At 41.0% G+C, this 13,880-nt stretch overlaps 1 protein-coding gene and 1 long non-coding RNA gene across 6 annotated transcripts in view; both read left to right on the plus strand.

Moving 5' to 3' along the window:
• LOC123579266 (chemokine-like factor) overlaps nt 1–13,880 on the plus strand; it is a 42,037-nt gene that overhangs the window by 13,173 nt on the left and 14,984 nt on the right. Inside the window, exons 3-5 of one of the 5 annotated variants that reach the window (XM_045442995.1) lie at nt 2,532–2,627; nt 11,774–11,872; nt 12,807–13,446. In XM_045442995.1, coding sequence (XP_045298951.1) covers nt 2,532–2,627; nt 11,774–11,872; nt 12,807–12,812 — 201 coding nt within the window. In that variant the 3' untranslated portion in view covers nt 12,813–13,446. Of the gene's footprint in view, nt 1–2,531; nt 2,628–2,931; nt 3,050–5,336; nt 5,523–11,375; nt 11,480–11,773; nt 11,873–12,806; nt 13,447–13,880 lie in introns of those variants that run through there. The other 4 variants (XM_045442996.1, XM_045442994.1, XM_045442997.1 and 1 more) reach the window with 4 other exon arrangements.
• LOC123579272 lies at nt 6,296–10,038 on the plus strand. Its single transcript, XR_006702712.1, has 2 exons — nt 6,296–6,405; nt 9,914–10,038. It is a non-coding gene; the product is annotated as an uncharacterized LOC123579272 (long non-coding RNA).

Consider the following 13,880-nt stretch of genomic DNA (forward strand, 5'->3'; position numbering starts at 1 on the left):
ATGATACACCACATTAATAAAAAGAAAGGATGGAAATCATGATCCACTCAGTAGATGCAGAAAAAGCTGACAAAATACAGCATCCATTCATGATAAAAGCCCTCGACAAAGTAGGGATTGATGGAATATATCTCAACATCATAAAGGCCATATACAAAAGAGTCACAACTAATATCCTCAATGGGGAAAAATGGAAAGCCTTTCCCTTACAGTCAGGAATAAAACAAGGATGTCCACTCTCACCATTACCATTTAACATAGTACTGGAAGTCTTAGCCTCAGCAATCAGACAACAAAAATAAATAAAAGACATCCAAATCAGCAAGGAAGAAATCAAACTCTCACTATTTGCAGATGACATAATACTCTATGTAGAAAACCCAGAAGACTCCACCAAAATAATTGCTAGAACTAATATATTCAGCAAAGTCGCAGGATATAAAATCAACATGCAGAAATCTATTGCTTTCTATAAACTAATAATGAAGCAGGAGAAAAATAAATCAAGGAATTGATCCTATTAGCAGCTGCACCAAAAACAATTAGATACCTAGGAATAAACCTAACCAAAGAAGAAAAAGATCTGTACTCTGAAAATTATAGAACACTTATGAAATAAAGAAATGGAAAAGCATTCCATGCTCATGGGTTGGAAGAACAAACATTGTTAAAACGTCTATACTACCCAAAGCAATCTACACATTTAATGCAATCCCCATCAAAATACCACCAGCATTTTTCAGAGAGCTAGAATAAATAATCATAAATTTGTATGGAACCACAAAAGACCCCAAATAGCCAAAGCAATCCTGAAAAATAAACAATATAACTGAAGAATAAAAAATAAAATAAAATAAAAATCCATCACAATGCTGGATTTCAAGCTATATTATAAAACTGCAGTCATCAAGACAGTATGGTATTGGCACAAAAACAGACACATAGATCAATGTGGAAAACAGGAAAGAACATTCAACTGAAAAAAAGATAGTCTCTTCAACAAATGGTGTTGGGAAAACTGGACAACAACATGCAGAAGAATGAAATTGGACCACTTTCTTACACCATACACAAAAATAAATTCAAAATGGATGAAAGACCTAAATGTGAGACAGGAAACCATCAAAATCCTACAGGAGAACACAGGTAACCACCTCTTTGACCTTGGCTAGAGCAACTTCTTACTAGAAACGCCTCTGGAGGCAAGGGAAACAAGAGCAAAAATGAACTATTGGGACTTCATCAAGATAAAAAGCCTCTACACAGTGAAAGAAGTGATTAAAAAAAATTAAAAGGCAGCACACAGAATAGAAGATATTTGCAAATGACGTATCAGATAAAGGGTTAGTATCCAAAATCTATAAAGAACTTACCAAACTCAACACCCAAAAAACAAATAATCCAGTGAAGAAATGGGCAGAGGACATGAATAGACATGTTTCCAAAGAAGATATCCAGATGGCTAACAGATACATGAAAAGATGGTCAACATCACTCATCATCAGGGAAATACAAATCAAAACCACAATGAGATACCACCTCACACCTGTCAGAATGGCTAAAATTAACAAGACAGGAAACAATGGATGTTGGCAAGGATGTGGAGAAAGGGGAACCCTCTTATACTGTTGGTGGGAATGTAAACTGGTATAGCCAGTCTGGAAAACAGTGACCCAGAAGTTGCACTACTAGGTATTTTATCAAAAGGATACAAAAATACTGATTCAAAGGGGCACATGCACCCTGATGTTTATAGCAGCATTATCAACAAAAGCCAAATTATGGAAAGAACCCAAATGTCTATCAACTGATGAATGGATAAAGAAGTTGTGGTATGCGTGTATAGATAGATTAGATATAGATATATGTAGATAGAGATATAGATATATAGATCTATAATGGAATATTACTCAGCCATCAAAAAGAATGAAGTCTTGCCATTTGCAATGATGTGGATGGGGCTAGTGTGTTTTATGCTAGACAAAATAAGTCAGTCAGAGACAGAAATATACCATATGATTTCACTCATATGTGGAATTTAAGAAACAAAACAGATGAACATAGGGGAAGAGGGGGAAAAAGAGAGGGAGGCAAACCACAAGAGAGACTCTTAACTAGAGAACAAAGTAAGGGTTGATGGAGGGAGGGAGGTAGAGGATGGGCTAAATGGATGATGGGTATTAAGGAGGGCACTTGTTGTGATGAGTACTGGGTTTCTTGAACAAAGAAATAAGCCAAAGTAGTTAAATGATTGGTATATCATAGGTTAAGAGAACCACTAGGCATCACTATAGACCAAATTCAATATAGGTGTCATTCTATTGTGGCAGTTTGATTTCCTAAAAAAAGAACCCACTAAATTTATTTAATAAAATGGAAGTTTCAAAATCTGTTGGCAGCTGATTCTTTTTTTTTTTTTTTTCTTTTTTTTTTTTTTTTTTTTTCTTTTCTTTTCTTTTTCTTTCTTTTTTTTTTTTTTTTTTTTTTTTATGATCTTCATGCAAAGCTGACCTTTCTATTCTGTGTTTTAGGATATTATCAACTCAATGGTAACAGCAATATTCATGATAATCATATCTGTGTTGGCACTGATACCAGAAACTACAACATTTATAGTCCTTGGAGGGGTAAGTGGAGGTCTTCCTGATTTCTTGCTTTAAGTTTGATTAGAATTAAATTTTGCTTGAAAAAAAAAAAAAAAAATATATATATATATATATATATATATATATATATATATATATATATATATATATGAGAACAGAAATCTACATTATAATCATCCTTGGATTTCCTAGGCCAGTATATAGTACCTAGTGGCTTAATATTTTTTGTATGAGTATATGCCCTGATTAACATGGAAGAATATGACTTCACCCTAAAACTGAAGTTCACCAAATAGAAGTTCCTATATATTCCACCTCTATGTAGGGCTAGACTAGACTGAGGAAAGCTACTGGAATCCGTTACACTTAGCTCTGAGAAACCTGATGTCAAGCAAAAAGCCATGGATGATTTCACAGCGCTTCCTTTTAAAGAAAAGGATACATACCACTTGTTAAGGTGAGACAGACTGCTCTGAACTCAGTTATTTTTTGTCCAGATCCTTCTTCAGATGGAATGTAATACAAAATGTCTCATGATAAGGTTGGAAGAAGCCTTATATTATTTTGAACATTGCTTGAAGAGAAGCAAGCCAGCTTAATCAGACTTGATCCTGGAAGGCAAGCCAAAATAAAAAAGAGTAAAATAATATGGTTTTAGTTCCATCTGATACTCTTCTGAGATTTCTTATAGGAGGTTCAAAATCATTTGGCTTTTCTAGACTCTGATCTAAAGATGTGAATTAGGAACTTCTTATATAAACCTCCGTCCTACTTCTTTGTCTTTCCATGGTATGGGCCACTGGGAGAACTAACCATTCTCAGCCAGCCATGTATGTCAGAATCCATAGTTTTTCATCTCCTTCCTAAGCCCTAAGCAACTTCATAGGGATAAGAATTATTCTAGAAATGAGATAGTGCTGTAATAGCAATTTCCCCCAGTTGTCTTTAATCTTATCCCTCTACTATGGAGAAAGAGGGACAGGGCATAGAATTTACAGTTAACCCTTTACAACGTTGACCTCCCACACAGTTGAAACTTTTTAAACTTTGACTTCTCAAGAACTTAACTAATAATAGCCTACTGTTGCCAGAAGTACCGATAACATAAACAGTTAACACATATTTTCTGTATCATATGTATTGTATACTGTATCTTACAATAAAGTGAGCTAGAGAAAAGAAAATGTTTTTAAGAAAATCATAGGAGAAATTACATTTATAGTACTCTACTACATCAAAAAAAATCCGTACATAAGTGACCTATGCAGTTCAAACCCATGTTGTTCAAAGGTCAAGTGTACTTTCATTCACTTATTTTATTCATTCACTGATTCATTCTTTTAAAAGGTGCACTTTGCAGGGGGTGCCTGCGTGGCTCAGTCAGTTAAGCGACCGACTTTGGCTCAAGTCATAATCTCACGGTTCATGAGTTTGAGCCCTGCATCAGGCTCTCCACTCCCAGCACAGAACCTGCTTCAAATCCTCTGTCTCCCCCTCTGCCCCTCCTCAGCTCATGCTCTCTGTCTCAAAAATAAACAAACACTGAAAGAATAAAATGGTGCACCTTGGTGGATGCTGACAAAGTATACAGCTGTTGCTGTCCAATGCAGCAGCCACAAGCCACATGTGGCTACCAAGCAATGGAAATGTGGCTGGTCTGATTGAGATGAGCTATACAGGTAAAATATACACTGGATTTCAAAGACTTACTACAAAAAAAACATAGAATATTTCATAATAACTTTATTATATTGATGACATGTCAAAATTATATTTTGGACACACTGGGCTAAACAAAATATTCTCTTAAAAATAATTTCACTTGTTTTTCTTTTTAATGTGGCTATTAGAAACTTTTAAATTATGTGGCCCACATTGGTGACTCACATTGTATTTCTTTTGGACAGCACTGGACTAGAATGTGAGCCCACCCTATCCTCACCTTGCTTAGAGCCTAATACAGGAAAGAGAAATGAAAGCAGCTGTGTATAAGCTATTGACAGAGTACTGCGGGGTACAGAAAAAAGGAAGCAACTACCTATCTTTGGCAGCGGAATCTCAATTTGTCAGGAATACAGGGGAGGAAAGGGAATGGTTCCAGGCAGAGGAACCAGCAACGTGCAGGGTACCAGAGTCACAGGATAGGTAGGAGGTACTGAGTGTGGTCAGAACCTAAGAAGCTGAGTTTGAGATTCAGGATGGGAAACGGAGTGGTTATCTAGAGCCAAGAAGCCCAACTTCCAGGCAATGGGATGGAACTGACCAAATAGTATGCAAGAAATGATATCCCTCTTTTCCAGCCCAGGCGCCAGCTCTCAAATAGCCGTCAGAGTACCTAAAGACCTGGTTCTAGTTTATTCCCTTTACCGTAAAATTTTTTTTTCCTGAGGCCTATTTAGAATCCTACCCATTAAGTGTATGATCTTCAGTAGGGCTCTAATACATGTCAGAGCAAGTCAAGACATCCAGACAAGTATTTATTTCAGAGCCTACACCACTTCAATATTATTTCTGCTCACTTAAGTTATCTTTTCTCTTTCTCTAGGCAAACTTGGAAATGAGAATAAAATGATCTCTGAAGTCTCTTCCCGTTTTAGTATTAGGTGGAAGCAGAGGGAGCAATCTTGGTACCCTAGCAGGAGAGGAAGCCAGTGGGCACACTTAAAACCTGTGTGAATGACCCAAGGCCAGACCATGGTCACAGCAATGACAAAGTGTGTTTGTTTCCAGGTGTTCGGACTCCTGGCAGCAGTGTGCTGTATTGCCGACGGGGCCCTCATTTACCGGAAACTTCTATTTAATCCAAGTGGTCCTTATCAAAAAAAACCTATTCATGACAAAATATAAGTTTTGTAATTTTATATTACTTTTTAGGTGATGCTAAGTATTAAATATATTTCTTTATTCTTTCACATATTTTCTGCAGTTCTCACTTTAATCTCAATATGGGAGCTGGAAGAAGAGATGTAGGAATTCTGTGCCCAGCGCTCACCCATACTGTAACTTCCAAGGGAGCGCTGGGAGCACCAGGACCTGATCGGACTGGGTTTTCCTGCTCTGGGGCCTGGGTGGCAGAGAAGAAGGCGCCTAGGCCGCCTAAAATGGTCTCCGGAGCCCTCTTCCTGGCTGGCTGGCTGGATGGCTGGCTGGCAGCACCGAGGCGTGGGATTGCAGGGATAGTGAGTTCCTAGCCTAGGCAGCGGCATGGCGTCCCAGGTGGCAACGAGGGTGGCTGGAGGGCTTGGTCTGTCGGCGGGCAGCAAGAGCTGGGTGCGCGCGAGGTATAGGCGGACGGCGGCTGTTGGGGCACGACGCTGTTTCCCAGGGGACAGCCTGGCCGCCGCCGCCGCCGCCGCCGCCGCCGCCGCCATGCAGGCTCAGAGCGGCAGGGCCAGCCTGACAAAGCCAGGCTCGGGGACCACCATGAATGCCCCAAACACCAGGGCATCCTCAGGGAACTTGCAACAACAGCAGCTTACAGGACTCCAGGGCAATCTGCAGTTGCGGTGCAAGCCTCACGCTCAGGGCAGGGCTCACGATCAAGGCAGAGCTCACGCTCAGGGCAGCCCACACGCCCGGCGAATCCAGCACCCAGTACGCCGCAGCCTGCAGTCGCAAGGGCGCAGCCTGCAGTCTCAAAGCCGCCCCAGGAAAGCAACAGCAGGTGACCCAGAGCGCAGGGGAGAAGGCCACCATCCAAAAGCGTGTTGAAGAACAGGCCAAAGTCCCGTTCAAATTCAGGGACAGCTTCAAGCAGTTTTTCTTCTTGCCCACGGGAGTGTTGAAGATCCTGAGGCTGGTGAGCAGAGAGAGCTGGTGATGCAGGGTGGGTGCGGCCTCAGGGAGTGATTCCCAGGAGGTGCCACCTCCGGAAAGCTTCCCTACTTCCCTTTGCCAGTCACCTCTGTTTTGCCCTACCTTTCCTCCCCTTCTCCCCTCGCTCCTCCTCTCACTCAACCCTTAATACTAAATCAGCGCTGTTTTTCCTGTCTTACTTTTATATTCCTCAGGTTTTCCCTCACAAAGGGAATGAGGAAGCAGTGAAGATAATATCAGAAATGTATAAATTAGCAAACAAAACTAATAGAATTGACCAAAACTGATAAACCAACGGCTTATAATAGGGGGAAAAGGGTGAAGAGAGGACATATATTTAAAGTTAGAAACCAGACAGGGAAAATAATCACAAAGGATGAAGAAACTGAGAAGATACCCAAGATTACCTTGCAAAACAAATAAACAACTAATTGAATGAAATAGTTGATTTTCTAGGAAAACATAATTACCAAAACTGACCCCAGAATAGAGAAAAACCAATGTAAATACAGACCAATATAAATACAGAAGAAAATGAGAACTAAGCAAATGAGTATCCTTCATAGTATATCAGGGCCAGACTTTTTCACACAATTAACTCAAACTTTCATGGGATGTAATTCTGATACTACTGAAACTTTTTCAAAGTATGGAAAAGGAAAAAAGCCCTTCTGAATTATTTTTCAAAGTTGTATATAACACTGGGGCACCGAGGTGGCTCAGTCGGTTAAGTGTCTGACTCTTGATTTTGACTCAGGTCACGATCCCAGGATCATGGGATCGAGCCCCAGATGGAGCTCCACACTTGGTGTGGAGCCTGCTTAAGATTCTCTCTCCCTCTCCCTCTGCCCCTCCCTTGCTTGTTCTCTCTCTCTCTCTCTTTCTCAAAAAAGAAAAAAAAAAGTAATGGAACACTTATATAAAAACCTGACCAAGTCAGAAAAAGGAAATTAGAAATCTCACTTGTATCACAGCAATAAGTATCAATATATTAGCAGAAAATATTCATCAGTACTTTAAAAAAATACACTATAATGATTCAGAATTAGGACTCTATTAAACTAACCCAACATATTATAGGTAAAAGGAGAACAAATTAGATTACATCAAATAAGGAAAAGAACACATTTGACAAAATTCAACATTTATTTCTGATAGCAAAAAAAGAGAGAGAGAAGAAAGGGACCCATAAAAAATAGGAATACATAGATATTTTGTTGACATTATAAAAATAAACCCAAAAGTCCACATCATATATGATTAGATATCAGAAGTATTCCCATTTAATAAAGAACAGAGAGGATGCCCTTATCAATACTAGTATTCAATATTTCTGGAACAGCTAATCATCACAATTAGGAAAAATAAAGAACAGTTGAAAATAAGAGGCAAAATATATCATTTTTTCAGCTGATATCACTGTATATCTAAAGAACTCAAAATCAACTGGGAAACAATTTAGAACAAGATACTTTCTACTAACTCATTAGGAGTTAGTAGAACAACACTTAAAATAGAAGAAAATATTCCTCTTTACAAGAACAATAAAATGATAAAATATCTAAGATTAAATTAAATAAATTTGAAAGACCTATATGAAGAAAACTTTAAAAACTCAGAGATATTTTTAAACCACTAAAATAGCTGGGAAGACATACTTTATTCTTGAATAATAAGAGTAAATTTTTTAATCTTTCCAAATTAGAAGTTAAATGAAATCCCAATTAAATACCAACAGGCTTTTAAATGAAATCCCAATTAAAATACTAACAGGCTTGGGTGCCTGGGTGGCTCAGTCAGTTAAGCATTTGACTTCAGCTCAGGTTGTGATCTCACGATTCACAAGCTCAAGCCTGGGTTTGAATGAACACATGCCCACTCGTCTCTCTCTCTGCCCCTTATGGGATTCTCTCTCTTTCCCTCTCTCTCTCTCTCTCTCTCTCTCTCTGACCCTTGTTCACTTGTGCCCTATCTCTCTCTCTCTGCCCCTCATGGGATTCTCTCTCTCTCTACCCCTCACTCACTTGCTCTCTCGCTCTCTCTCTCTTTCTTGTTCTCTCTCTTTCTCTCTCTCTCAAAAAAATAAAAATGCTAACAGGCTTATGGGGCACCTAAGTGGCTCAGTCTGTTGAGCAACCAATTCTTAAATTTTGGCTCAGATCATGATCCCAGGGTTGTGAGATCAAGGCTTGCATCCAGCTCCATGCTGAGAGCCTGTGGAATTGAGCTCCATGTGGAACCTGCTTAAGAGTCTCTCTCTCGGGGCGCCTGGGTGGCGCAGTCGGTTAAGCGTCCGACTTCAGCCAGGTCACGATCTCGCGGTCCGTGAGTTCGAGCCCCGCGTCGGGCTCTGGGCTGATGGCTCAGAGCCTGGAGCCTGTTTCCGATTCTGTGTCTCCCTCTCTCTCTGCCCCTCCCCCGTTCATGCTCTGTCTCTCTCTGTCCCAAAAATAAATAAACTTTGAAAAAATAAAAAATAAAAAAAAAAAAAAGGGTCTCTCTCTCTCTCTCTCCCCTCTGCCCCTCTCCTTTCTCTCTCCCTCTCTCTCTCTCTCTCTCTCTCTCTCTCAAAACACACACAAAAAGCCCCCCCCCCAAAAAAAAATCCAACAGGCTTAGTTTGGGGAACTAGACCAAGACAAACATGGGATTTATAAAGAATCTGAGAATGAGTGCTGAAAAGGGGACTAGGTCAGACAATAATATAATATAAAATTAATTTCCTGTAATTTCAAAAGTACTAGAAAAGAATCAGCAACTCAGTAGGAGAGGATAGTCTCAAATAGACCCAAATACGTGTGAGAATTTAGTACATGATAAAGGTAGGATTTCAGATGAGCAGGGAAAATAACTGGTGTTTCCCAATAAATGATGTTGGGATAATCAACAGTTTGGAAAGAAAACTGGAGCTCTACCTCACTCTATCAAATCAGCATATATTTACTCTACTCGTATGTACTTACTTCTTTCCGGCATGAAGTAAACATTGTGAACAGCTGTTACTTTTAAGGAAATAGACTAGGATTTGGTTGAGGAAGAAGAAAGAAATCAGTATTTTTTTTTATTCTTCTATACTTAAATGTCCATTTTAATTATTTCCATGTATTATTTCATTTCTTTTTTTTTTTTTTTTTTTTAATTTATTTTTGGGACAGAGAGAGACAGAGCATGAACGGGGGAGGGGCAGAGAGAGGGAGACACAGAATTGGAAACAGGCTCCAGGCTCTGAGCCATCAGCCCAGAGCCTGACGCGGGGCTCGAACTCACGGACCGCGAGATCGTGACCTGGCTGAAGTCGGACGCTTAACCGACTGCGCCACCCAGGCGCCCCTCATTTCTTAAAATATGAGAAATTTTACACATAAACTGTACATACAAAATCATACAGGTAATTGCCATATAGTCAGATTTACTTCCTAACAGTTTATGGGTTAGCTTTGTTTTTTAATAGCCCATGTGAATTAAAACAAATCCTGTTTCTTTCATTGCAGGGTCTTATCATAGGAACATTAGTTTGTTTCATCACTGCCAAAGCCCATGAGTTGTATATAGCCATCACAGTTCTGGAAATGTGCATCGTTCTTTTTTTTATTATAATATATATACTAGACATTCACCACTTGCTGATTTGTTTAGATTGGTCCTTACTTGTAAGTGTTCACTTTCGTAATTCAAATATAAGCTCTGTCCTTGGTCCCAGAGTAGCGTCTCTCCTCAAGTGAAAACCAAAGAGCTACCTTTCTGGACAAGGACATAACTCATCTGTGACAGGGTGTTGCCCTAGTCCCAGGGGAGAAACTAGTCTAATACCCAGAAAGATTCCTTGGACCTCTCTGTCTACAGCAGAACGAATGCACACACCTGCTTCTGTCTCATTATGCACTGAACATGATAGTCTGCAGCTTGTCCTAACAAAAATTTCAAGTATATTCAGTAGGTAAAAACACTTCTCATCTATTGCTCACAAAACAGTACATGCTGCTACTTTTCAAACAGCAACTACTCTAACAAATTATTAAACATTTCGCCCCTGCAAAAGCAAGAGCTGGCACGGCAAAGTTGTAGAAAATTGTCACACATACCCAGAAAGATTGCAGGAGTCCATCGTTTCATGGGTATAAAGGGTCCACACTCCTAAAAGGGTGCCATATGATGGCGTTGCCTTCTTCAGTAGCTTTTTCCAGAGTTTCCTATTCTTTACCAACTGAAAGCTTCCTGAAGCTAACCCCTCAGGTCTCAGATAAATCCTATTTCTTTTTTTATTTATTAAAAAAAAACTTTTTTAATGTTTTTATTATTTTTGAGACAGAGACTGAGCATGAGCAGGGGAAGGGGCAGAGAGAGGGGGAGACACACAGAATCTGAAGCGGGCTCCAGGCTCTGAGCTGTCAGCACAGAGCCCGATGCAGGGCTCGAACTCACAGAGTGTGAGATCATGACCTGAGCTGAAGATGCTTAACTGACTGAGCCACCCAGGCGCCCTGATAAATCCTATTTCTTGTGGAGCCTGAGGTTCTGCATCCTCGAAGATTAGAGAACTACAGTTGTGTCCAGATACAGACGTGGGCCCTTCCTAGCTGTGTGAACTTTAGCCTCAGTTTCCCCATCTAGGAAATTCAGCAATGGAAAAGGGTGATCATAGTAACTCCCTGACATGGTTTCTGTAACACTTAAATGTGTTTAAAGCAAATAGCACAATGCTCAGCACAAAGTGAACATTCACTTACAAAGTGTCTATCAGACCCCATAATGTAGTTGGATGGCTTTTACCATTTCATCTTGCACCGTGAAATCCCAACTCAGAGTTCAGGCCTCTCCCACATCCTACTTCCTTATAGTACCTTTTTCTAACCTTAAGGTAGGATTGGTTGCTATTGAGCTAAAACTCAAAATATTTCCTTCAAGGTGTGAGGGATTTTCTGAAAAGGCTGCCGGGCTCTCTTTATCCCACAGAGTGCAGAGCAACAGGAAGCAGACAAAGCAAAATATGAGCAGCTCTGGACGTACGGAAGATCCTCTTAGCTATGGAGAGCATAACAATAAAGAGGTTTCTGAAGGGAAACTAAAATCTCTGCCCATAGAGATTTTCTTTTTTTTTTTTTTTTTAATTTTTTTTTTCAATGTTTATTTTTTTGGGACAGAGAGAGACAGAGCATGAACGGGGGAGGGGCAGAGAGAGAGGGAGACACAGAATCCGAAACAGGCTCCAGGCTCTGAGCTGTCAGCACAGAGCCCGACGCAGGGCTCAAACTCACGGACCGTGAGAGTATGACCTGAGCCAAGTCGGACGCTTAACCGACCAAGCCAACCAGGCGCCCCTAAAGTTGACAGTTTTCAATTCTGTATTACAGGATCTTATCAACAGTTTCATTACAGCTGTGTTCCTTCTAATAGTTGCCATCTTGGTGATGCAAGAAATGGAAAGAAGGCATTTATTCTACATTGGAGGGTTAAGTTGAAGCCTTCATGACCCCAGTTAAGACCAGTATTTCAAAACTCTTTGCAAAGGAAAACTGACAGACCATAAGTATTTCATTTACACAATATCATTCATACCACCACCCCTTCTCTTTCTTGCACTTACTTCTTCAGAAGGTGTGAAGTTGCATAAACTCTAAGCTCATGAAAATCTTCATTCTAATACTCATTCTCCAAACAGGTACAAACTCCCCGTTTGAGAATCATACACACTATTTTTTGAAATATTGCAACACGGTGTTCTTGTCTATAAATAGGACTTTGACTTTTCTGGACTAGAGAATTGTATTTTTTTCAACGTTTATTTATTTTTGGGACAGAGAGAGACAGAGCATGAACGGGGGAGGGGCAGAGAGAGAGGGAGACACAGAATCGGAAACAGGCTCCAGGCTCTGAGCCATCAGCCCAGAGCCTGACGCGGGGCTCGAACTCACGGACCGCGAGATCGTGACCTGGCTGAAGTCGGACGCTTAACCGACTGCGCCACCCAGGCGCCCCTAGAGAATTGTATTTTAAAAGCACATGAGGGGGGCCTGGGTGGCTTAGTGGGTTAAGTGTCTGACTCTTGATCTCTACTCATGTCATGATCTCACAGTTTGTGGGATCAAGCCCCATGTCAGGCTCTGCAATGTCAGTGCAAGCCTGCTTGGGATTCTCTCTCTTCCACTCTCTCTGCCCCTCCCCTGCTTGCACTCCCTCTCACTCTCTCTCAAAAAAATAAACAAGCATTAAAAAAAATATTTTTTTAAGCACATGAAAAGGAAAACACATGAATAGAAAAAAAAGGGCATTGTTGAAAGTGAATGGCCCAGCCTATTCAGGAAGGAAGGAAGCTAGCTCCCAGCATGTGCCCCACACATGGCCAGGCATGTTCTGACTTAATCTTTACAATTCTCATTTTTACAGATATGAGAACTGGGGTTAAATACCTTACCCTGGGACACAAGGCTGTGACAAACTGAGGCTCAAATCTTCATCATATGAAGAGCACAAGAAATGGCAGATTCAATGTTTTGAAGATGGAGGGTGGGAAGTGGGGAGGTGAGACTTTGGTTTAAGAAGTTAAGCACTGGGAACAGAAATTAATCCAGAAAAAAAAGTTTGAGTTCTTTCAATTCATCCCATAATCAGTAGATATTTGTCAGTCCCATTGGATTGTGCCAGGCCCAGGCTGGGGATAAAGTCCCTTATCCCTGTGGGAGCCCACAGATTAGCTGAGGCAAGACATACCTAGAAAATGTTAAGTGACGCTAAAGAGAAACACCTAAGTGGGCAGGATTTGGGGAGCACCTAGAATCTTGGGTGCTTGCTATGGGCTGCTGGTCCCCATTTGCTAACTCAGCCACCAAGCCTTCTCCTACCTGCCAGGGGCTCCCACACTCTGGTCTCTATCGATTTCTACCTGAATAGCAGGAGCCCCCAACCACATCTCACTGGTTTCCCTGCCTCCAGTCTGATTCACCTCATGGCTACTGCACGTGGGCTTTCTGCCTCTGGCACCTGAACTTTCCTCTTTTTTTTTTTTTTTTTTTTTTAAGTTTTATTTATTTTTGAGACAGGGAGAGACAGAGCATGAACAGGGGAGGGTCAGAGAGAGGGAGACACAGAATCTGAAACAGGCTCCAGGTTCTGAGCTGTCAGCACAGAGCCCGACGCGGGGCTCGAACTCACAGACTGCGAGATCATGACCTGAGCCGAAGTCGGCCGCTTAACCGACTGAGCCACCCAGGCGCCCCTGAACTTTCCTCTTGATAAAGTCCCATATTCTACACTTCTAGCCTCAGTTCTGCCACCTCCTTCACCAGCTCCAGAGGTCTCAGCTACACTACAATCCTTGGAGACCTCTGGCCAGTGTCTGAAATTTTCTTCCTCCCAGTTGGTCCCCTTGGGAATTCCTTCCTGCCCTTTACAAACATAGCCCAGGAGTCCTTTCCACTAAGGGTCCTCCTCAGGACCCCATCCCTGTCTGGAGCCTCCCTA

This window comes from Leopardus geoffroyi, chromosome E2, assembly GCF_018350155.1.
Source record: "Leopardus geoffroyi isolate Oge1 chromosome E2, O.geoffroyi_Oge1_pat1.0, whole genome shotgun sequence".
NCBI classification, from domain to species: Eukaryota; Metazoa; Chordata; class Mammalia; order Carnivora; family Felidae; genus Leopardus; species Leopardus geoffroyi.